At 44.2% G+C, this 24,577-nt stretch overlaps 1 protein-coding gene across 1 annotated transcript in view; it reads left to right on the top strand.

Annotated features, from left to right (window-relative positions):
• Positions 1-24,008, top strand: part of PM20D1 (peptidase M20 domain containing 1) — a 49,373-nt gene extending 25,365 nt beyond the window's left edge. The window contains exons 4-13 of the mRNA XM_043963705.1: positions 321-407; positions 768-901; positions 2,558-2,677; positions 3,445-3,520; positions 4,021-4,082; positions 4,352-4,430; positions 7,683-7,754; positions 15,865-16,033; positions 19,455-19,554; positions 21,529-24,008. Coding sequence (XP_043819640.1) covers positions 321-407; positions 768-901; positions 2,558-2,677; positions 3,445-3,520; positions 4,021-4,082; positions 4,352-4,430; positions 7,683-7,754; positions 15,865-16,033; positions 19,455-19,554; positions 21,529-21,658 — 1,029 coding nt within the window. The 3' untranslated portion in view covers positions 21,659-24,008. The remainder of the gene's footprint in view (positions 1-320; positions 408-767; positions 902-2,557; positions 2,678-3,444; positions 3,521-4,020; positions 4,083-4,351; positions 4,431-7,682; positions 7,755-15,864; positions 16,034-19,454; positions 19,555-21,528) is intronic.
• Positions 24,009-24,577: the final 569 nt, after the last annotated feature.

The following is a 24,577-nucleotide window of genomic DNA, read 5'->3' as shown; positions in this document are numbered from 1 at the left end:
TGCTTCACAACACCCAGAACGAACATGGAGGGGAGGGGACATATTGCCCAATGTTAAGAATCCTCTACTTTCCCAGAGAATGGGGAAAAGCCGCTGTGTTTGCTCTCCTCTTCTAACAGCTTTATTCTCTAGAAACTGCCCCAAATGCTCTGACATGATATGAATTTGCCCATCCTGTGGAGAAGTTTTCTGATCTCCAAATCCTAATTCTGGGGAAATCTGAGCTAGGATTCTGGATGGCACTGCCCTCCAGGTTTCACTTTTCCCAGTAGCCCCTGCTCACAGCCTCCCTGTCCTTCCTCTGTGCTTATGTCCTTCAGGCAATCTTGCAGGCCATGGAACTGTTGCTGAGAAGAAACTATGTCCCTCAGAGGTCTTTCTACATCTCCCTAGGACATGATGAGGAGGTAACCCAATAACACAGCCCCCAAGCAGTTAGGATGGCTCCTCAGGATGTTGAGTTCCCTAGAGCCTTAGATCTTAAGCCAATTCTATTTGTCCTTCAGCTATACGAACATCATGCTTCTTTTCCACAGTCAGACTTCCCAGGGGATGGGTATGAAGTAGAATCTTCCAAAACCTAGCTCCCATCCTCTATAAGATAAAGAAGGTGGCTGAAGGATTTGAATTTTCCAAGCTAGGATCATCCCTCTTCTTACACACACACACACACACACACACACACATACACACACACACACACACACACACGGTCTCTGGAGACCAGATTGGGAAGGGACATGGCTCAGGGTCTGTGATATGGGCAGGTATCTGGGAAAAATGGAGCACAGAAGATTGCAGCCCTACTGGAGTCACGAGGTGTCCGGCTGTCCTTCATCATAGACGAGGGAGGCTATATCATGGATGGTTTTATCCCTGGCGTTGAGAAACCCATTGCAGTGTGAGTAAAGTTATCTCAGCTTCATGCTCCTTCCACTGGGCTGGGCCTCACAGAACCCTGTCTTGGAGGAGTTCTATCTATCTCCTTCTGCCCCTGGAGCCCAGTGGAGTTAGGCCATGCTGACATATCTTCTTTTAGCCCCTTCTGCCTTCCCCTCCTTAAGTCCAACAGCTCAAGACTTTCCATTCCATCTCACTATTCAACCTATGTTCTGAGCAGCACATGACTGACACCCAATTAGAACCTTAGAAGGAGCCCAGACAGCTTCCAGTCATGTCTTTTCTCCATCCAAAACCTTCAAGGATACTCTATTGTTTCCTTAGCCAGGTATTTGAAGCCCTCTTCCATCCTATCTTCTCAACCTTATCTTATACCACTCCTTATGCACATGGTGTTTTAGCCAAACTAGACAACTCTCTGTACCCTGCACCCACCCTCTATGCATTCCCACCTCCAGAACTTTTCTGATGCTGCTTCTGGTGTCTATACTGCTCTCTACAATTAGCCCACCCTACTGCCTCTATTGCCTGCTGACTTCCCACTCACTCTTTATTGGGAGGAGCCTTCAATTGGTTTTAATTTATATCAATACCTTTGTTTTTACAACCTATCAAGACATCCATTGTGAGAAAAAATTAAAAAGGAGTTAAAAAGAAGCAAACAACTAACCCATCAACGAAGTCAGATACTGTATGCTCTTTTCAACACCCGTTGTCCCCCACCAGCAAAGAAAAGAGAGCCATGAATTTTCTCAGTCAGCTCTTCTCCTGGCCCAAGTTTGGCCAATATACACAGTTTCAGTTTGGTTCTGATTTTTTTCATTCTATCAATCTACATTATTCCTGCCTGTTCCTTAAAGCCCAACTCAAAAAGCAAGGATGAATAAAGTACTTTACTAAGTACTTACTATGTGCAAAGCACTGTGATAAGCCTTGGCTTGAGTACAAATAGAAAGGTAAGACAGTTCCTGTTTTCAAGGAACCTTCTAATGAGGGAGACATACATGAAAGGCTTCAGATACAAGTCAGGTGGAAAAGTCCCATGGTCCTTTGGGTGTTGTAGCAAAGCAGGTGAATGGCTACTATTTAATATTTCCACTGCTAAAATCATCACTTTCTGATGTGCCATTTGACAGTGCCAAGGACTTTGGTGGGAAGAACGTTCTTTTCTAGGTCTTCAGGAGCTGTGGTTGTAGCACCTGCAGGAGCAGTTGTCAGGCTGCATGTCCAAATAATTTGATTCTGAAGATTATAGCCAAGGGCACAGGGCTGGAAGCATTTCTATTCCCACGGTTCCTGTGTTCAGGGTCCTGGGCTGTCTTCATTAGGATCTGAAGAGGGATGCTGGTCAAGATGATGCTGGTGGTTTGATTTGCCAGTTCCTTGAGGAAGCCAACCCTGATCTTCCTCCCTGGTTAATAACGACCTTCCGTATGCTCCACCCAGACTTCCCCATAGCGCTTTGCTTGAATCTCTCTCATGTACTTATGTGCTATTTTGTAGTTATAGTTATTTGTGCAGATGTCACATCCCCCTTCTTGACTGCAAACTCCTCAATGTCAGGGTTTGTATCTGTTCTCAACCAGGGCCTAGCACAGTGCCCTACACACAGTTGGCATTTAATAAGGGTTTATTGAATTGGATTCTGTCCTGCCAGAATTTCAGTGTCGGAGAAAGGTGGCATGAACCTCATGCTACAGGTAGACTCTGCTCCAGGCCATTCATCGATGCCCCCAAAGGAGACAAGCATTGGCATCCTTGCGGCAGCTGTCAGCCGGTGAGTAGTCCTTCCCTGCCTTGTACCCCCAGCAAGGGCTTACTCTGGAAGCCCAGGCTTACCCCATTTCAGGCCTGGGAAGACTGGACCATAGGTCATACCGGGTGATAGAGAAGAACTAGAAATCAAGAATGGAATGATCAATCCATTTGGGATCATGCATGAATTCAATCAGGCCAAGTCAGGTATATGGGGCTAGGTGGATCAGGTTATCCAAAGCAGATGATCAGAAACCAGAAGAAAGAGGGAGGGGAGAAATAACAAAAGTAAATGAAGAGGAGCAGCTAGGTGGTGCAGTGGATAAAGCATTGGCCCTGGATTCAGGAGTACCTGAGTTCAAATCTGGCCTCAGACACTTGACACTTACTAGCTGTGTGACCCTGGGCAAGTCACTTAACCCTCATTGCCCAGCAAAAAAAAAAAAAAAAAGTAAATGAAGAGTCAAGTTTAACACCAGAACCAAGCGATCTTTGGTAGTGGAAGCCATTTGCTATGCCTGACTCTTTTCTCTTTATTATTCTGCCATATTCAAGTATTTGAGTACATTATTTCATTCAATCCTCTAATCACTCCTGTGAGGTAGATACTATTATTGTCTCCATTCTACAGATGAGAAAACTGAAGCTGAGAACAGTAAGTGACTTCCCCATGGTCACATAGTGTCTGAGGCAAAAGTGGGAAAGTGTTCCTGACTTCCAGTCTAACACCCTCTCTGTGCCCCAACACTGACACTCTAAGCACATCTGAGAGAACCATGTCTTTTTCAGGCTGGAGCAAACACAGATGCCTAACATGTTTGGAAGCGGGACTGAAAAGAGCATGTTGGAGCAACTTGCAGGACAGGTGTGGGCCCAGGAAGGCCCTAGGAAACAGGGGAGGTGGAAGGTCTCTCTGCTGAGGAAAGAATGGTCATATCATCTGGGGCTCCAGAATCCTCTGTCCTCCCTTCATCTTTGCCTAGGAATAATCCACGGTTGAAGAGACCCACTAGCCACCCCACCTCCACCTCCTACACCAGTACTATAATGATGGGGTTGACCCAGAACCCTCAGGTGGAAGTTATTCCTTCTCCACACTCAACAATCCAAGCTTACTGTGTGCCCCTTGGGAGGTTGGTCTGACTGTGTCCTTTAGTCAGACAGACAAACCTAGTTGGGCAATCACAGCCTCTGTTATTATTTCCCAGTGTTCGCAGAGCCAACAAAGCCTAGCCAAGTCCTGATCACAAGAGCCCCAATTTGCATTGTTGGTATAGACCTAGATTACTGGGAGATCCTGACCTCAGACACGCTGACCCTCACATGCTCTGGAAATTCTGCTAACTTGGCTCTTTCTCCTCTTAGTTTGGTTTCCCATTGAATGTCATCATGACCAACCTATGGATATTTGGACCCCTTATGAGCAGGTAAAGAGTTCTTTTCTCCTTACCCCATCCTCCCACCCTCATTTAAGCAGGTCCTGTCCAAACAACCCCAAATTGATCAGCTTCCTCCTTCCAAAAGGGCATTGCCTGTAGCCCATATGTATAGTAGCCTCTTGGTCTTCAAGATTTCCCTGGTTCAAAGAGGAGTTATTCCCTGTATTCTTCTTGCTCATCCATTTCAATACCTCTTATACTTATTCCCTGTTGGTCAGTTCTTCCTTAATGTCTGACCTTGATCCCTCCTCTTTCAGAATACTTGAGAAAAGTCCCATCACCAATGCACTGGTCCGAACCACTGTGGTACTCACCATGTTCAATGCAGGAATCAAGGTAACATCCTGGGGAAGTTCTAAATCCTTGACCTCAATCCCCATCTGGCAGACTGAAGAAATTCTCTCCTGGGCCCCTTTCCCTTGTCTGGCGCATGCAGATAAATATAGAACAGGGTCAATACCATTCCCATATCCTCTTGGGTAAATCCATCGGTGTCCCTCCAGTGTCTCTTGAAATGTTAACATCCCCCCTCCTCATGTTCCTGGAATGTGATTCAGCATGACTCTTAATTACTCACTTTGTCCATGTGCCTTAGATGTGAATTACTGACTCAAGGCAGAGTCAACCTATGTGCCTGGGAAGGGAGTGAAGTCTTCTGCATCCTCTTTGGCTAAGAGCATTGTCCACCCCCAGCTGTTTACCAAGCAGGATAATCTGCCTGTGATGTTTCCCCAGAATAAAAACGCCTTTGATTTTAGACCTTCCAAACATCCCCACATCCACCTCTAAGGTTCCTTCCTTTTCTGATCCAATGATCCTACCTATGAACCTTTCTCTCATCCTACAGCAACTTGGTAAGAAAGGTGAAAAGAAAGCAAGCATTTGTTATATGGAAGTAACAATGGGCAAGCATTTAACAGAGAAAGAGTTGAAGTTTAGGCTGATTTCAATGACTTGCCCAGAGTAATTCAGCTAGTTCAGTGGCAGGTGCAGGTTTAGAATCCATCCTTCTGGGAGCAGCTAGGTGGCGAAGTGGATAAAGCACCAGCCCTGGATTCAGGAGGACCTGAGTTCAAATCCAGCATCAAATACTTGACACTCACTAGCCGTGTGACTCTGGGCAAGTCACTTAACCTTCATTGCCCCACCTTCTAATCCAGCCTTCTAATGTCCATCCCAGGGCTTTTCCCACTATATAGGCACAGAGGGTTTGGGGGCCATTCCCAGACATCCTGCCTAGGGAATACCATGGCATTGTGGAATGAGCATCAGCATGTTGGGTGTTAGGAAATCTAGATTTGAGTCTTACCTCTGCCACAAACTTGCTATATGACCTTGGGAAAGTCACTTCAAATTCTGTGAAAAGCACTTTCTTTCCCGGGTCCTAGCCTCACGGCCATTCTGAACTGAACTTTCCAGCTCATGATTGATATACATCATATCCTATCCCTCTCCTTCTCACTCCCAAGCTTGGCTTTCCAATCATGGAAGGGAATGGGCAGGTTTTAAACCTGGAAATGATAGCTTCTTCCTTACAATGGAAATAGCTCCATGCAGAGATCCCAGGAACCCAGTGATGTCCAACTAGAGAAGGGACTTCTGCCCTGATCTGCTAGATAAGCTCGAAGGCCCGACAGAGGTGCTAATTGCTGCCTTTGGAGAGAGTTGCAAATACAGAGACAGCAGGAATTCAGCAAAGCAAGGGTGCTACTCAGTGGCCAGAATAAAAACAGCACCTGAATTTCAAAAAAAAAAGGTCGTTTGAATGTCCTTGACCTGTTGCAGGAAAAGCAGTCTCTTCAGAACCGGATTAAGCAATTTTCACAAAAGGCCGTCAGCATCTTCACTCTGATGCAAGCGTCACTGGGGGAGGAGCATAGAATGGGAAGGCACCTTAAAGGTCATCTTGTCCATCCCCCTGAGAATTAGAAACACTAAATTTGAGAACAGGAAGGGCCATTAGAGATGATCTAGTCCAATCTCCTTATTTTACAGATAAGGAACCTGTGATCAAATTGGTTAAATAGCTTTTCCCAAATTTCTCACAGGTAAGTGGCAGACCTGGGATTTGAAATCCGGCTCTTTGACCTTTTCTATACTTGGGCCACCAGGTGGCGCAGTGAATAGAGCCCTGGGCCCGTATTCAGGAAGATCTGAGTTCCAATATGACCTTGTGGCTCTTTTTTTTTCTTTTGGCAGGGCAATGAGGGTCAAGTGCCTTGCCCAGGGTCACACAGCTAGTAAGTGTCAAGTTCTGAGGCCGGATTTGAACTCAGTTCTTCCTGAATCCAGGGCCAGTGCTTTATCCATTGTACTACCTAGCTGCCCCCTGTTCTTCGTTTCCAGACCTTTCCTTCCTTTCTTTCCCCATCCACAGTTACATATCCCATGTCCAGTTCCCCCAAATAACATTGGCTGATAAACTAAATCATGTTGATGTGTCAACATGCCAGTGGGTTACTGTATTACCACCTTCTGGGAAATATGCTGGCATTTTATCTGGGGGTTTTCTTGAAAGGAAATGCTTCCGAAATAGCCAGAATCTCCTGAAGGTGAAGTGGAAAGAGCCCAAGACACAGGGACCCGAGACTTGAATACAGTGCTTCACTCCGTCACCGACTACTTGGGCAACCTTGAACAAGTCACTACTCTCTGGGCCTCAGCTTCTGCCTGTAAAATAAGATTGGTCTAGATGATCTCTGAGGTTTATTCCAACTTCATCCAGTAATGATTTTATCAGAGCCATCTACTAGGGATCAAGAGATATGTGTTCAGGGCAGCTAGGTGGCACAGTGGATAGAGCACCGGCCCTGGAGTCAGGAGGACCTGAGTTCAAATTCGGCCTCAGACCCTTGACACTTACTAGCTGTGTGACCTTGGGCAAGTCACTTAACCCCAATTGCCTCACCAAGAGAGAGAGAAATATGTTCTATCTCTCTCACTAACTTACTCTGTGACCCTGGATAAGTCACTTCTCATCGCTGGGTCTGTTTCTTTTTTTATGTAAAATGAGATTGGCCTAATTGACCTTTAAAGATCTTTCAGTCTATAATGAACCTAGATGGAAGAAACTCTATGGCTAGAGAAACACTTTCTCAGTAATTTCATTGGAGACCCAGAAAAGATTTGGAAATAGAACTAGGAGGCAGAAATTAGAATCACAAGGCTGGAAAGGAACCTTGGAAGACATCTGTCTGACCTTCCCATTAGATAGATGTAGAAACTGAGGCCCACAGAAAGAAAGGGATTGATACCTCTTCCATAGACTTCACACTGAGTTCTGTCTCCAGTCCCAAAAATGAGCATGTCTCCTTGCTCAGCACCTATACAACCCAAGGCCCAAGAGAGGAAGGAAAACAGACCCAAAGCATACAAGTTAACATCTTCCTTTGCCTTTTCTATAACTTGATTTCCCCTGTAAGTTGACTAAGGGAGAAGATTACCATTATCTGGACTCTCTCTGGCTTCTCAACAGTCATTATTTGTTAAGGTGGGTGAAGGGAGCCTGCCTGTGTCAGTAGTAGGGATCTGGAGTGGGTTCAAACTGTGGTATGCTGATTGTACACGTGTCATTTTTTTTCTCCTCAGGTGAATGTCATCCCCCCAAAAGCCCAAGCAACAATCAATCTTCGCATCCATCCTTCCCAGACTGTCCCAGAGGTATGATCCAGAAGTTTGTTGGGGAATGGCAAAGGTTGCATGACCCTCACAGCCTGCAGTTTGACACTCATCTCGGGGCTGGTTTAATCAGAAGGTGGTTACAACAGGCCCTTCAAATGAACCTTCCTCAAGAGCTATGGGATGACCCAGTATCTGGTGTTTCCCTTATGCCCTTAACAAGCAAGACTTGATTATCATGAGGATAAGTAAGCCAGGGTAGTATGGTAGAAAGAACATGGAACAGTTAGTAGAATGCTTGCATCACTGCTCATTTCTAGGTCTCATTTTCTTCATCAATTAAAAATAGAGGGCAGCTAGATGGCACAGTGGATAGAGCACCGGCCCTGGATTCAGGAGTACCTGAGTTCAAATCCGGCCTCAGACACTTAACACTTACTAGCTGTGTGACCCTGGGCAAGTCACTTAACCCCAATTGCCTTATAAAAAAAAATAGAGGGGGCAGCTAGGTGGCACAGTGGATAAAGCACCGGCCCTGGATTCAGGAGGACCTGAGTTCAAATCCAAACTCAGACAGTTGACACTTACTAGCTGTGTGACCCTGGGCAAGTCACTTAATCCTCATTGCCCCGCCAATAAATAAATAAATAAATAAAAAATAGAGGGTTGTACAAACCGATGACCTCTGAGGTCCTTTCCAGCTGGGACTTTATTCTTCTAAGCTACAGGGATTTTTTATCTATAAAATGGGGATAATAATACTCTCATTTATTACTTCACAAGGTTTTTGTGAGGAAAGAGCTTTGCAAGCCTTAAAACATTATAGAAATGTGAGTTGTTTTGTGATTTGGCTCGGATGCCTTTGGGACGCTGGGCTAGCATTGTCTCTTTTCCCTTTTTGGGTTTAAGTAGTAACAGTCACTTCTTTCTGAACTTTCACTTTTTTATCTGTAAAAGGATGAGGTTCCCCTAGATGGCTTCCAATGCCCCTGATTCTTGAGTCAGCCTTGATTAGCAAGAGCAAATATTAAGTCAGCTTCCCCACTGAAGATTCCATGACTCTCCTTGGGCGGCCCCGCCCTGGAGTAGGGCTGCTTGGGCTCACACAATACAGCCTTCATTCCTCATTCAACAATAAGGTCTTGTTTTAATATTAGCCTGAGAAAGACCATGCTCAGAAGGAAATTCTGCTGCTAAAAAAAAGACCACATAACAACAAACATAATGTTATAACACATTCTAATGCTACATATAATCTGAGGTAGGAGATTTTCTGTGCCTATGGAAGAAGAGTCATCTGCATAGACTACTATTCAGCACAGTGGGGTAGCTAGGTGGTGCAGTGGATAGAGCAATGGTTCTGGAGTCAGGAGGACCTAGTTCAAATCCAGCCTCAGACACTCACTAGGGATGGGACCTGGGCAATTCACTTAACCCTGTTTGTCTCAGTTTTTTCAACTGTAAAAGGAGCCAGAGGAAGAAATGGCAAATCACTCCAGTATCTTTGCCAAGAAAACCCTGAATGGGGTCACAAGGAATCAGGCATGACTGAAATGACTAAACAAAATTAAACACAATATTAGAAAAGGTTTTAAAATTAGATATACACACAAAAATGTTTGTTTTTAACCAAAGCAAAACAGAACTCCTCAGGTATTTAAGCCCATGTACTAACCTGGATAGAGAAGCAGCACAGCACAGTAGATAGGGAGTCAGGAAGACCTGGATTCAAGTCTTGCTTCTGTCATATAAGTAGCTGTGTAACCCTGGCCAGGGCACTTAATCTCTCAGTGCCCCAAAACCATGGCAGTTAACAAGCATTTATTAAGTGCCTACAATGAAAGACAAAAATAACCCCTGCCCTCAAGAAGCATACAGTCTAGAGGGAGAGACAACCTGTAAATAAATATATTTGTATATGTGTGTACGTGTGTGTGTGTATGTATGTATGCATACACACAAAGAACTGGACATGAGCAACTGAACAACAACAAATATATACACATACATGTGTGTCTACATACATATGTGTGTATGTGTATAATGTTAATCTGTATAATCCTTTTCTAATGTATGTATGTCATATATATGTGCATGTTTACATGTTAGTTGTATACACAATATATTTAACTACTATTAGATATAACTGCTATGTAACAATAGAATTAATAGTAATAATAACAACCATTATGTATAAGTGTACACATATCACTACATAGGTTGTATATATCCTATATATAATAACTGCTATTATATAATAACTATCATAATAATAGAAATAATAGTGTGGTGCAGTGTATACAGCACTGGGCCTGAAGTCAGGAAGACCTGAGTTCAAATCTGGCCTCAGTCATTCACTAGCTGTGTGACCATGGGCAAGGCACTTAATCCTATTTGCCTCAGTTTCCCCATCTGTAAAATGAGCCAGAGAAGTAAATGACATAGCACCTCAGTATCTCTGCCAAGAAAACCCCAAGTGGGGTCATGAAGAGTCGAACATAACTAATATGACTGAAGAGCAACACACACCTGTATAGTGTTGTATATCCACATGTGTTACCTTACATGCATGCACATGTGCATTGTGATATATACATGCATGTGTTGCGCTGTTCTGTGTGTATCACATACACATATACATAGATGGAAGGTTTAATCTGGACATTTCGGAGCGGCCGCCATTCTCCACTGGGAGAGGGAGTCTTCTCATCAGCATCTCCCTCTGCCAGTAAAATCAGGGAACGAGCCAAACAACACAAAATCAAACAAAATGACCCACCTTGGACCACAGAGGATCAGGGGAGACGTCACCTCCCAATGTAAAGTGTCCTGAGTTTGGAATCAGAGGACCTGTCTTCAAATCTTGTTTCAGCTACTTCCTACTCATACTACCTTAGGCAAGTCACATGTCTGTGGGATTTCATTTTCCTCATCTGTAAAATTATGTCAGAGGTCTCTTTCAGATCTAAAACTATGATCCTTGAGTCAGCCTGGTATACAAGGAGTACGTGAGATCAAAAATCCAGAATCTGAGTCCTGACTTTGCCATTTACTAGCTATAAATTTGGGAAATTCACTTAATCTCACCTGTAAAATGGAGACAATGTTATGGTGAGTTGTAGTAAGAATCAAATGAGGGAGCAGCTAGGTGGTGCAGTGGATAAGGCATTGGTCCTGTATTCAGGAGGACCTGAGTTCAAATCCAGCCTCAGATAACCCTCATTGCCCTGGGGAAAAAAAAGAGAATCAAATGAGAGGAGAACATGAAGTGTTCTGTAACCCACAATTCACTATGTACAACTGTGAGTTGTTTTTAACTCCAAGTGACCATCTCCAGCAACCTTCTTCCTAAATCTGGACACCCACAAAAAATTTATACACACAACACACACACACACATATATATATATATATATATATATATATATATAGACATAGATATCGATATCGATGATATAGATATCACCTACCTACCATGTGGGAGGCTCTGTGTTAAGTGTGGATGATACAAAGAAAGGAAAAAAACCACAAGAGCTGCCTTGAAAGGACTCATATACTAACAGCTTATAGCATCTTCTTATCTGGTTTTTGTTTGTTTTATTTGTTTTGGCCTCACCACAAAGTGGAGCTAATTCTCCCCATTGTACAAATGGGGAAACAGGTTCAGCCTTTGGCCCAGAGTCACACACCAGAGAGCAGTCTAGCTGGAGCTAGGACCCCAGTCTCCTGACTTCTCCCTAAGGGGTAGCCATTATCTCAGGAAATCCCAGCATTCCCACCCCAGCATCATTCTAGCCCTTTCCAAGGGCATATTTTCCACCCAGCTGGAGACTTTCCCTCATGACCATGGAAATATCTCCCTGGGTTTGGCTCTTCTCCATGCCTAGGTGACAGTGGCCTTCCTTCCTAAGCTCATGTGTATGAAACTCTCTGGAATCGTCACGTGAGGCTCTGCCTCACCACCATGCCCCCCCCAGCACACACATGCACATGCACGCGTGCACGCACACACACACACATATACACGGAAGCATCTGTGGAACACCCTCATTGTCTAAAAAACCCTCAGACAATTCTGAAGCCCATTGATTAGTCACATCATTACATGTACCAGCACCACCACTAAAACACTATAGAATGGGTCACTCCTAAATAGCTGTATGGGAATTGACAGTACAAAACTGGGCAGATAGGTGACACAGTGGAGAGGGCATTGGACCTGGCATCAGAAACACCTGAGTTCAAATCCCACCCCAGACATTTACTAAATATTTTATCCTCTCTCAGCCTCAGTTTTCTAATCTGTAAAAGAGGAGTAAAAATAACACCTGCCTCAAAAATGTTATGAGGATTAAATGTGATAAGAGAACTGCAGCACTTCACAAATCTTGAGCACTATATATAAATTTTTGTGAAGATTCCTCCTGGCAGAATGGGCAACTGAGAACAGTTTGTTCCAATGGCCATGAAGGCAGCTGAAGCAGGCTCTGTGGAGAGCTGAGAGCTTGGGCGGACATCAGAGATGCATCCTGGGCCATTGCCAGTCATCTTGACTTTTGTCCTGCCACTGGACTTTGATGATACCGGGAAAGAAAGTAAGGCTGAAAACTTTGTGTAATTCTGCTTCACTTAAATCTGATTAACACACAAATCAAGACATCATTTGTGATGTCACTGGTCCTCTTCAAAGATGAAGGACAAACAACAACATAAATGTAGCAACAAAGGAAATCCACAATAGCTAGAATCAACTTATACATTTGTAGCATGATTGCCCAAGAATCTACAGTAGCTCCCTATTACTATTCATCATACTGAATCCCTGCATTTCAGCCTTATCTTAGATTGTTCATAGCGTCTATAAGCAGGAAGGAATTTTGGAGATCTTAAGCCCCTTCATTTTCTAGACAAGGAAACTATGGCTAAGAGAAGCATCTTGTACAAGATCATTCAGCAAGCATTTTGTGTTCATCTCCTGTTATGTGTTATGGATCCTGTGAGGTGTGTAAAAAAAGGTACAAGTAGGGATTACAAGGAAACAGACTTTCGCTCAAAATATGGAAGAGTTTTCTATTAGAGCTAGTCCAAAATGGAATGTACCACCTTTTGAGACAGTGGCAAAGACCAGATGACCTGTCGATGATATTATAGAACAGTAGTGTCAAACTCAAATAGAGTCTGCATCCATGCTGGCCTCATATTGACTGAGAAAACTACAATTAACATTACCTATGTTGAATTTTTTGGAGGCAGTTGGGGTTAAGTGCTCAGTTACACAGCTAGTAAGTACCTGAGGCTTCATTTGAACACTAATTCCTCCTAATTCCAGGACCGGTGCTCTATCCACTGCACCACCTAGCTGCCCCTATCTATGTTGTATCCTACTTTGATTCATTTTGTTTAAAAATCTCCCACTTACATTTTAATCATGTTCAGGAATTTACCAGCTTGAATTTGACACAGCTGTTTGTAGAGGAAATTCTTACATGGGGTGAGAAATGGGATAGAGGACCTATAAGGTCTCTCCCAACTCTGAAGATTCTATAAGATGTTATCCCTGCTTTCAAGGGACTTATAGGATGGAATCTCAGATTCAGATCTGGAAAGGACCTAAGGAACCATCTTCTCTAAACCCTCCCTTTTACAGATTTCCAAGGCCCATAAATGAAACATGACTTGCCTATCCATCATAGGCTCATAGATTTGCAAATCAAAGGGAGCTCCAAAACCATCTCTTCCAACTTCCTTGTTTTACTGATGAGGGGGCTGTTAGGTGGTGCATTCATAGAGCACTGGCCCTGAAGTTGGGAGGACTTGAGTTCAAATCTCACCTGAGACACTTACTAGCTGTGTGATCCTGGACAAGTCACTTAACCCCAATTGCCTTAAACATCCAGGGCCATCTCCAGTCATCCTAACATATATCTTGTCACTGAACCCAGATAGCTTTGGAGGAGAGAGTGAGGTGGGTGACTTGGCACAGCCCTGCGTCACTTAAATCCAATGCAGTTCAAGTCATCACATCACCCTGATGTCATGGTCATCTTTGAGAACAAAGGACAAACATCAACAACTGATGAGGAAACTAAGGCTTGGATAGATAATCTGTCTTACCCAAGGCCACACAACTAGTCAATAGCAGAGTCCATATTCATATTCAGGTTCCCAGACTTAAAACCCGGGACTTTTTCCACAGCATCATCCTGATTCTCACAACGCCTGTTAGTGGGAGGAGGGAATAATGGTGTCTGGAATGCAAGTCTCCTGAGTCCCAGTTCATTACTGTTCTCCTTGTCCTCTGGTCAGGAAAAGGAGATTATTCATGTATACAGTGGATTTAGAGACCACTGCAAAGTTACATGGCTCCTGTGTTGCCATCTAGGAGAGCTACAGCAGTTCTGCCTTCTACAGGAAGAGGTTGATGGGGTAATGTTCTTAGATTCTTTCCCATTAGAGAGAATCCACGCCATCCTAGTGACCCCCAGATGTACGGCAAGTCCTCCCTTCTCAGAGACAGGCTTATGTCAGGAACACAGTCATACCCAGTGTGCCCTTCCCAGCACAGTCCCTGAAAGGATGAGTATCATATTAATCACCCCAAACCATTTCCCTGGTCCATCCCAAGATAGTTCCAGTGGAATCCCCAATATTTCTCAGGGATTCCCTGAAACTAGTTCTCGTTTGTTTTCTCTCATCACACTCACCTTAGAGTATGGCTGACTTGGGCTACAAGTTCTGATAACCCCAGACCAAGTTCTGCTGGTTACAGGGAGAGGAAGCAAAGAAAGTCTGCTTAGTGTAAGCCCCCTCCCCGCCCCCCCCAGCCCCTGCCTTGGCTGCTGAGATCATTTTCCTGGTTCTATATGTAGCTGGTTACAAACAGGAAGCAGGGGTCCCCAAGGAGGGGAAATAGGACTGTGTGACCCTTTAATCACTAGTGTGAGACACCTATGAACTGGACAGGTCCTTCAGAGTTCGTCATGTCCACCCCCCTTCCTCAAGGTGAGACACCACCACTGCCACCACCATCCCTCCAGTTCAGAGAAGCAGGGGTCTCTAAGATCCTTCGGTTCCCATTCCCTTGTTTTCCTGTGGCAATGAAAGCACGGGAGTGGAACATGATCCACTCATCTGCCTTGGTCTTACTCCTAGTGGTAGCTATATGAGGGAGTTATTTCTTCTTTTTTTTTTTTTTTTTTTGGCAGGGCAATGAGGGTTAAGTGACTTGCCCAGGGTCACACAGCTAGTAAATGTCAAGTGTCTGAGGCTGGATTTGAACTCAGGTCCTCCTGAATCCAGGGCCAGTGCTTTACCACTGCGCCATCTAGCTGCCCCTGAGGGAGTTATTTCTTACATCTCACTTAAATCCATCAAGTTCTAGCCCTTCTTGCTGAAGTTGTGACCCATAAGAACCTAATCATTTTTCCATCCCCTGAACCTACTCAGCTGGTGCTATTTTGAGTATTTTCACTGGCTGCCCTCCCATACCTGGGATTCTCTCCCTCCTTACCTCAGCCTCCTGGTTTTCCTCGTGTCCTTCAAGTGCCAATTCAAATCCTACCTTCTACAAGAAGCCTTTCCACTTCAGTCCTCCTTAATGCTGGTGCCTTCCTTCTGAGCCTGCCTCCAAGTGATCCTGTCTATATCTTGTTTGCACATAGCTGTCTGCATGTTGTCTCCTCCATTATTAAACTGGGAGTACCTTAAGGGAAGGAGCTGTCTTTTGCCTCTCTGTATCCCCATCCCTTAGCACAGTGCCTACCACCTAGCAGACCTGCTGAGTTATGCACAGAAATGGAATCCCTGTTGATCTTTGGTACCTACCTCTCAGGACCAGGGCTTAGGAAAGTGCCTGGTACAGAGTTGGCACTTCATCATTTTTTAAAATAAATGGTTGGGGGCAGCTAGGTGGCGCAGTGGATAAAGCACCAGCCTTGGATTCAGGAGGATCTGAGTTCAAACCCAGTCTCAGACACTCACTAGCTGTGTGACCCCGGGCAAGTCACTTAACCCCCATTGCCCTGAAAAAACAAAAAAAAATGAATGTTAAAATAAATGGTTATTGATTGAATAAGAAGCTAAAAGACCAGTACTGTTTAGCTTCCAGGGTGCTTGGGAGGGAGTCCTAATTTTATTATGTTTCCTTCAAAAGGTGCTACAGATTATCCGGAATATTGTGGCTGATGACCGAGTCCAGTATCAAGTGCTCACTGCCTTTAACCCTCTCCCCATCAGCCCCTATGATGATGAAGCCTTTGGCTACCAGCTTCTCAGACATACCATCAAAGACGTCTTCCCAGAGGTCACTGTCGTCATCCCAGGTAATGACTTCATGAGGGCTGACCACTTGAAAAGGTGGCCAGGAATGGTTTCCTATCTAACTTCCCTTTCCCCTCCCCCTCACTCCAGCTGTTCGTGCCTGGAAACAGCTGGCTGCCTTCCTCCCTTCCTCCCCTGGCCCAGCTGGATCTTTCAACTATAAATGTTTCCTCCTATCAGAGTGGAAGGAAGAAAGCAAACAGGAAAGAGATAGAAACAATAAATCCCACCAGCCATTCTGGGTGGGAGAGAAGGGGAAGAACTGGTTTTGCTCTCATAAAGGAGCAGTCCTTTCCCAGCCCGAGCCTCAGTGCCCCCAAGGGTAACAGCTCGGTTTGAAATTCTCTAGCCAGGCAGAAGGCTCCCTAACCTATCTCATTTACATTGACCAAACCCCCAAACCTAGACCATTCCCATCTAGGTTTCCATCTTCCTCCTCCTTTGACTCTTAGCAAAGACACTTGAATCACAAAGTGATTGAAATTGAATGTATACAGAGCTCTGTGCTTGGTGATAGGAAAAGGACAAACTTTAGCTGAGATCTGCTCTCTGTCACCATGGAAGCTTGAAGACTAGTAGAGGAAGACACAAATGCAGAGAATTCTTTTTTTTTTGTGGGGCAATGGCAGGTTAAGTGACTTGCCCGGGGTCACACAGCTAGTAAGTGTCAAGTGTCTGAGGCCGGATTTGAACTCAGGTCCTCCTGAGTACAGGGCCAGTGCTTTATCCTCCTGAATCCAGGGCCGGTGCTTTATCCACTGCACCACCTAGCTGCCCCTACAGAGAATTCTAATAGAAAATATATGCACATATATGGATATGGATATTTGTATGTGTATATATAGTAGAGGGTATTTGGAAATCTCACATCTGACACTACTTATGTAACCATGGGCAACTTACTTCAAACTCTCTGGGCCTTGGTTTCCTTATCTGAAAAATGAGGATAAGAATATTTATAGTATTCATCTTACTGGATTATTATGATACGACAAACTCTTGGAAAACTTCAAAGCGTTTTAACTACATGCAGTGTAGTGGATTGAGAGCAGGCTTCAGAGTCAGGAAAACCTAGGGTGAGTCTCACCACTGCCACATTTGGTTCACTTCACTAGCCTGGCAAGTTACTTACCCTCTCCTTACCCCAAGCAACTCTCCGAGACCTTTTATGAAGATGTGAAAATCTGCCTTGACAAAGAGAGTGTCCTCACTGAGAGTTCTCTATGCTAATGAAATCCCAGGCCCAGCACAAAAACTTATTAAAATACGACATTGTATAATACAGAATGTAGTGCATGTGATGTGACCAATGGGAATGAGGGAAGGTTTCAAGGAGGAAGTCACATTTGAGCTGGGCTTCCTCTCCAAGGGGATGCTAAGAATAAGACCACCAGGAATGTGACCACTGTACTCTTTCTGGGTCAGTTTTGCAACTCTGCAATAGTGGTCTTCAAAAAGAGTTGTCGGATGAGAGATTGTTGAGGAGAAGTCTGCACATACTACTGCAGCTGAGGTGGCACGTGGATCTGTCCTAAATCTGAGATATTCCAGTGGTTGTCAACCCTCCTTTCTTCCCCTCCCCTGCCCCAACATTTAGGGAGAATGATGCCTATTTAGCTTTTCCCCAACAGCTGTGACTAGGAATGAGAATGTAGAGTTGGGATTGAGGAATAGGACACTATGCTCATTACTTTGTAAAAATGTTTACATAACTTTAAAGGGTTTTTTTTAAGTTTATATATAAAACTTTAAGGTTTGCAAAGTGCTTTACAAGTTTGATCTTCACAACAACCCTGGGAGGAGGTGCTATTATTATCCACATTTTACAGATAAGGAAACTGAGGTAGACAGAGGTTAAGTGACTTCCCCAGGGTCATACAGTTAATAAGTATCTGAGGCTGAATTTGAACTCAGATCTTCCCAACTCCAGGTCCAGTACTCTATTCACTTTGCCAGCTAGCATCTTACTTTAATGATCTTAAGGAAAATCTGCAGTTCTCTTTGGCAAAACATTTCTTAAATAGCTACAACATACAGAGAACCATGCCTAGCCCAGAAAGAGAAACAAAGTTTACATAAGACAAAGTCCCTTCCCTCATGGAGCTTATAGTCTAGTAGTTGGAAAGAACCATAATTTTTAAATGTTGCATAATAAGTGCATAAGAGAGATGTGATTGTATAACCTGTATCTAATTACTTACCATGAAAGGGAGGGGAAAGGGAGGGAAGGGAGAGAATTTAGAACTTACTTTTTTTAAAGGAATGTTAAAAATTGTTTTTACGCACAACTGGGGGAAAATACAATATTATTGACTGGGGATGGGGGGAGAGATGTAAACAAGGTGAGTTGTGAGAAAAAAAGGTCATTACCTCCTAGGGGATAAGAATAGACTTTCTTATGAAGGTGCTATCTGAGTTAGTTCTAAAGGATGTGAAAGAATTCAGTAACTGAGGAATTACTAAGGGCACAGTCAACATGGGGAAGAGCAAAGGTTCAAGGTTGAAATGTAGGATAAAGGGGGAAGAGGGAAGGGGGAGGAAGGGGAAAAGTGGTACAAAGGACAGCAAGTTGTTCACTTTGGCTCAAGTCGGAGTCTTTAACCTTTTCTTGGTGTAATGGATCCTTTTGACAAGCTGGTGACACCTAGGGACCCTTTCTCAAAATAATATTTCTTTTTTGTTTTGTTTTGTTTGGGGGTTTTTTCCCCATTTATTTAGAATTTTATTTTTTCCCAAATTACAAGTAAAAACAAATTTTAACATTGATTTTAAAAACTTTGTGTTCCAAATTCTCTTCCTCCCTCCCTCCCAAACCCATCTTAAGAACTCAAGCAATTCACTGTAAGTTATACATGTGTAGTCATGCAAAATATTTCCACATTAGTCAAGTTACGAAAGACAACAGACAAAAAAAACTTTAGAAAAGGAAACTAAAAAAATTGTGCTTCAATCTGTATTCAGATACCATCAGTTCTTTCTCTGGAGATGGATTGCATTTTTTATAAGTCCCTCAGAGTTGTCTTGGATGACTGCATTGCTGAAAATAACTAAGTACAAAATAATATTTCTAAATGACTAACATAAAATACAGAGGATTACAAAGGAAACCAATTATGTTGAAATCTTTCTCATAAATACATATTTCTATAAATATGTATGTGTATATCTACATATATTCACATATGCATGTATGCTACTTATATGTATATATATACATAGACACATATACATACACACACATATATATATAAACAAATTCATGGTCCCCTATTTGGAGAGAAATTGCAAGAGAGAAATGTGGAGAGGGGGATGGGAGAGTAGCTAAGGAATCTGGCCCTGACAAAGGTTCCTAACAATTTCCAGGCATAGCCCTATGGTGGGTCCCTGCCCTGACTGCAGTTCCTTTTGTCTCTCTCCCTCTAGGAATTTGTGTCGGCAATACTGACGTCCGACACTATGCTAACATCTCCACCGGCCTCTATCGATTTAACCCTATCTCTCTCGATCCTCAGGACTTCAAGAGGTGAGTAGAGCAAGATAAGGCAAGGGGATGATGACCTCCCAAGCCCAATTATGAAATAGAAGTGCCTAAGTTTATATCAAGGAAAACTGGAAACCTGGATAAACCCAGCTAACTGCCCTCCGTGCAAGGGTCTCCCCCTGTTCCTGCATTTTCTAGCATTGACACCTAAATTATCTTGGAAAGGAAATCATTTAGTGATGAATTCATTTAGCAAACACTTATTGAGTACCATGGGAAAGTAAAAAATGTTCTGGATTTTTTTGGAGGAAGAAGACCTGGATTTAAATCACAGATTAGTCACTTTAGGTAAGTCACTCCTTCCAGATCTAAACCTATGATCCCCTAAGGTCAGCAATACTCAGAAAGGCAAATCGTTTTACAAAGAATTCATGATCTTTCTATGTGTTAATCACTATAGGGAATTTTAAAATGAATAAAAACAGGTCCTTGTATTCATAAGGCATCTCACTTATTGTAAGAGTATAGGGGGCAGCTAGGTGGTGCAATGGATAAAGCACCAGCCCTGGATCCAAGAGGGCCTGAGTTCAAATCCAGACTCTGGCACTTAACCTTACTAGCTGTGTGACCCTAGGCAAGTCACTTAACCCTCATTGCCCCACCAAAAAAAAAAAAAAAAAGAGTATAGTTGAGTAGAAAGGGCCCGACAAGCAAAACCCTTGAAATCTAATATTAATCTTGGTTTTAATCCACTAAGAGCTAGATTATATAAACTCTCTGCATCTCAGTCTCTATATCACCAAAATGGGGAGTATCTCTGTTCTTTCCCACTTCACTGGGACTTGAACGTGAGATCAAAGAGAGAGAAATGCTTTGAGCTCTTAGGAGAAAATATACTATGAATTGTTGACAAGAGGCCCTTCTTCTCTGTCCCAAGAATCAGGATGAGTGTCAACTCTCAGTGAATTACCTATAGGTTCCTCAGAAAATTAATCCCAGGATGACAGATTCCCCCTGTCCCCCATTCCCTGCACACCTCTGGCATGTCTCCTCCCATCAGTCAATGTATACTCAGATCATGCAAATTCATTTGAATATTTGTCTAAAACAGATCTCCCCGGGGCTTTCTGTAAAACTATTTTCCTCAAGGCTTGAGATCTCTGGAAGGAGGAGAGAGGTTTTGAGGGTGGATATATCTAGTTCCTAAGAAATGCAGAGTCTTCTCCAAGTAGAGCAAACTGCAGAGAGGGGAGACAGGGCAGCAAGGGTTACCTTGGTGTTCTGTAGTAGGATTACTTCTGAAATCTAGGACAGGATGAATGTTAAAAACTATTTCTCTTCTGGCTTCTTACACTTACCCACCTTTGGGGGTTCATTACTAAAGTGGCTCATCTTAGTATGGATGACTTTATACTGTTCATGCTTGAAAATTTGATAACCCAGTGATAGTGATTTGACTATTTGCGAAGGATTGGACACTAGGATTGTTTATGTGATTGTTCTATAATTGGTTAAATAGTACAAATTGTAAATAGTTTTCAATAAATATTGATAAGTGGGGCAGCTAGGTGGCACAATGGATAAAGCACCGGCCCTGGATTCAGGAGGACCTGAGTTCAAATTCGGCCTCAGGCACTTGACACTAGCTGTGTGACCCTGGGCAAGTCACTTAACCCTCATTGCCCTGCAAAAAACAAACAAACAAACAAATAAATATTGATAAGTAACTATGAAATGTTTCCCTTGATGGAAAGCTTTAATAGTACAAATGAACATGTCTTATATTAACTTAAGATTTAAAAGAAAGATCTAGGCATGGAATCATTGAGAAGGGGTCATGATCTCATGTATACTGAGCTGAACTCTTTAAGAGAGAGTTCTTTCCTGGTCTGTCTCTTGCTCCTGCAGGGACCAGAACCTGTAGCCTCAAAGGGGCTTTTTTTTTTTTTTTATTGATGCTTAGGTGAGAGCAGATGCTATAGTAATATGACCCCTCTCCCGCTGTTTCTTTCCCAGTTTCCATGGTTTAAATGAGAGGATCTCCATCCAAGCCTATGAGACCCAGGTGATGTTCATGTTTGAATTAATCCAGAATGCAGATATTGAGAAGGTTCCCAAACCTCATTCTGCTGGACATGAGCTGTGAGGGGATGGTGACTCCCTCCAACTGTCTGCCCTGGGAGATGCTAAGCCCTCCTCCAAAGTGGTCAGCGTCTGGGTGAGAGTGGAGAGTGGCAAATGCTCATAATTTTCCAGGAAAATTTTGAACTAATTCATGCAGGCCTTCCTGCCTCAACTCCAGATTTGTTCATAAGCAGGGGTTCAGTGATGGGGAAGGGGCTGAATATAGGCAGCTTGAGCCTGATCCCCAAGATCTCCTAACCTCAAAGCAAGAAGCTCCCTTGCTCATCCCCCACCACCATGGAGTATGCCTCTCCCAGGTCCTATTGCTGTCTTTCAGGCCCAGGGGCCCCCTGCTCAGACATTTTTTTTCCCTAGTGAAGATTTTCAACGGCAGACATTATTGCTTATCCCTTATCCTTGCCTCTGTGGTTCTGACTCTAGGATTCCCAGTTTCTGGCCCTCTCCTGGACTTTCCTCCCTCTCTTGTTTCCCTCTCTCTCCCTCCCTTTCCCTCTCCCTCTCCCCCTTGTGCTGGGAGGAACCCAAATATGAAACGAGCCAAACTAACAGAGATGAAATAAAGTGATCAGTACCCAGCAGCTCAGTTCCTGCTGATGAGGGCTCTGCCTCTGGTCACTTATTGGGGAAACAAAGGCCTGGCTCTGGGGACCCCCAAAATGGGGAGGGTTGCTAGGAGGCGAGAGCAGCCCTGGGAGGGAGCAAGGACAATGAGAGCAGAACCTGAGTGAGGCCTGATTCTTGGGACAGGGAGGGAGAAGGGCCTCTTGTCCTTGGGCTGCCCCCAGCTCCCCTGGGTTGTTCCCCTCCCTCCCACTTGGCCTGTAGTTTTGCTCCCTCCTGCAGGCCTGTTCCTTCCACTGCTGCCCCTGCTCTCGGCACCCCTGCCAGCCCTAATCTGCGGAAACATTCCCCTGGCACAGCTTCACCTCCCCCCCTTGCTTTGTACTCCCAAAGGGGAGGGTCCAAGTGCCCTCATGGCCCCAGCCTCTCTGCTGAGCCGCTAGCCAGCAGGGCTCCAGCCCTGGCCCAGCCCCATGGCCTGATTGAGTCTGATCAAAGGCAGGGGGAGGGGTGCTCTGGGGTCTAGAGAGAAGAAGAAATGGGGTTTGGGCTATTCTAATTGAGATGATGAGACGGAGATGGAATCGAGGTGTTGGCCTCTGTTAGGGGAAGGGAGGAAGTTCCTAAGGTTACCCTTCTGAGCACATGAGAATCCGTTTCCATGACAACCAGGTGGGGGGCCTGCAAGCCCTGGTGCTGTTTGTCCTGATTTGGGAGCTGCTCTTTGTGGATCACTGGGTCGTTAGGGTAATAGAAGGACATTTAGAGGGGGATGGGCTAAGGAAAGCCTTCTTCATTTGAACCGATCCCTGGCTTTCCCTGGGGTCAGCAGATAGGATTGCCAAGAACTCCTCAGAATTCCCATAGAGCAAGAGATGACATTGACATATCAAGACTCTACTCTTGTCTCTCCCCTGTACCCCTCCCCCACACCCTTTTCGTACATGTGGACCCTTTCTTTGGAGCTGACCCTAAAGGGAATCACACTAGAGTAGAAAAGACAACTCAGTCCGGAATCAGGTAAAATCTGGGTTCCATCACTTACTCCCTGGGAAGTATTAGTCAAGTCATTGAATCCTCTGCTTCTCAATTTCTTCATCTGTGAAATGGGTAAGTTGGACTAGATCCTAAGCATATTTTTGTCAAAGAATCTTTTGGAAGGCTGGTGAAGCCCATGGACCCTTCCTCAGAGTAATATTTTTAAATAATTGAAGTGAATGTTCAGTTTCAGTTAGAGATTAATGAAAATAAAGATGTGATTTTTTTTTCCCATCCAAGTTCTCAGACCCCTGGAAATCTATGGGATACATGGAACCCAGGCTAACAATCCCTGGAAAAGATAATATCCAAGATCCAGTTTCCAGGGTAGGCAGCAAAGGTGAAGAAAATATTGGTTGACTCCAGTGTTTTTTAAAAATTATCTGGATTTCCGTCATCTAGGAACACATCACACAGGGGTTTCAGTTGCAGCCGTGGCTGTTAGATAGTTGAAAGAGTCCTGGACAGCCAGTATTGGGGGCGAGATGGGATCCATGAGACCTGGTGTCTAGTGGTTGTTCCCCAGGAAATGCTCAAGAACAGGATTGAAAAAGGCTACTGTGCTCTGGGACTTGATTCACATCTCTGTAGCAATGATGTTGTCCCTTCCCTTCTTTCCTATGGCTTGCCTTTGTCCCAGCATCCCCCAGAGGGTCTCCACACACCACTCTCCCCTTTACTACCATCTCCTCTTGTGTTGTGCCTCTAGGAAGTAGGTATAGGGCTTTCTTCTGTAGCTTAGCATGGGTCTAACCAGGTCTTGGATCCAATCCCTGGGCGGGAAGAGGACTGGATGGGGATTGGAGCCCTGACAGTATATAAGGAGGGCTGCTAGGGAGACACCTCTTGCTCTCAGCTTCCTTTGAGAAAGGACGCTCTGTGGCCTCAGAAGAATGTTTTCTGAGCTCCCACCCAAGGAGCGAGAGACTTAAGAAGGGGGTGTGTGGAAGGAAAGGAGGAACTGCAAATTCTGGCTCAGAGAACACACACATTCCAATCCCACAGGCTCCCTGAGGGCTTTTGCATAGAAATACTCCAGCCGGAGTCCTGGCCCCAAATGGCACAAGCCAATGAGGACCTGATTAAGACTGGGGAATTGTATCAGTTAACCCCCCCTCTCCCCCCCCCCATTCTACTGCCCAAAATGAAGAATACATGTGTCATGGAGGGTACCACCTTCTGTTTGCTTTTTAAACACACAAAAGAGGTTTTAGCCTCTTATCCAAGCCTGAGGGGAGGGAGACTAAGAAGGAGAGGCAGCACCTGGGCACAAGGAGAGTCCTGGAAGACTGGAGCTCCTGGTTGATGAAGGAGCAGGAGA

This window comes from Dromiciops gliroides, chromosome 4 (assembly GCF_019393635.1).
Source record: "Dromiciops gliroides isolate mDroGli1 chromosome 4, mDroGli1.pri, whole genome shotgun sequence".
Lineage (NCBI taxonomy): Eukaryota > Metazoa > Chordata > Mammalia > Microbiotheria > Microbiotheriidae > Dromiciops > Dromiciops gliroides.
This window is presented reverse-complemented; position numbering and strand designations above follow the sequence as displayed.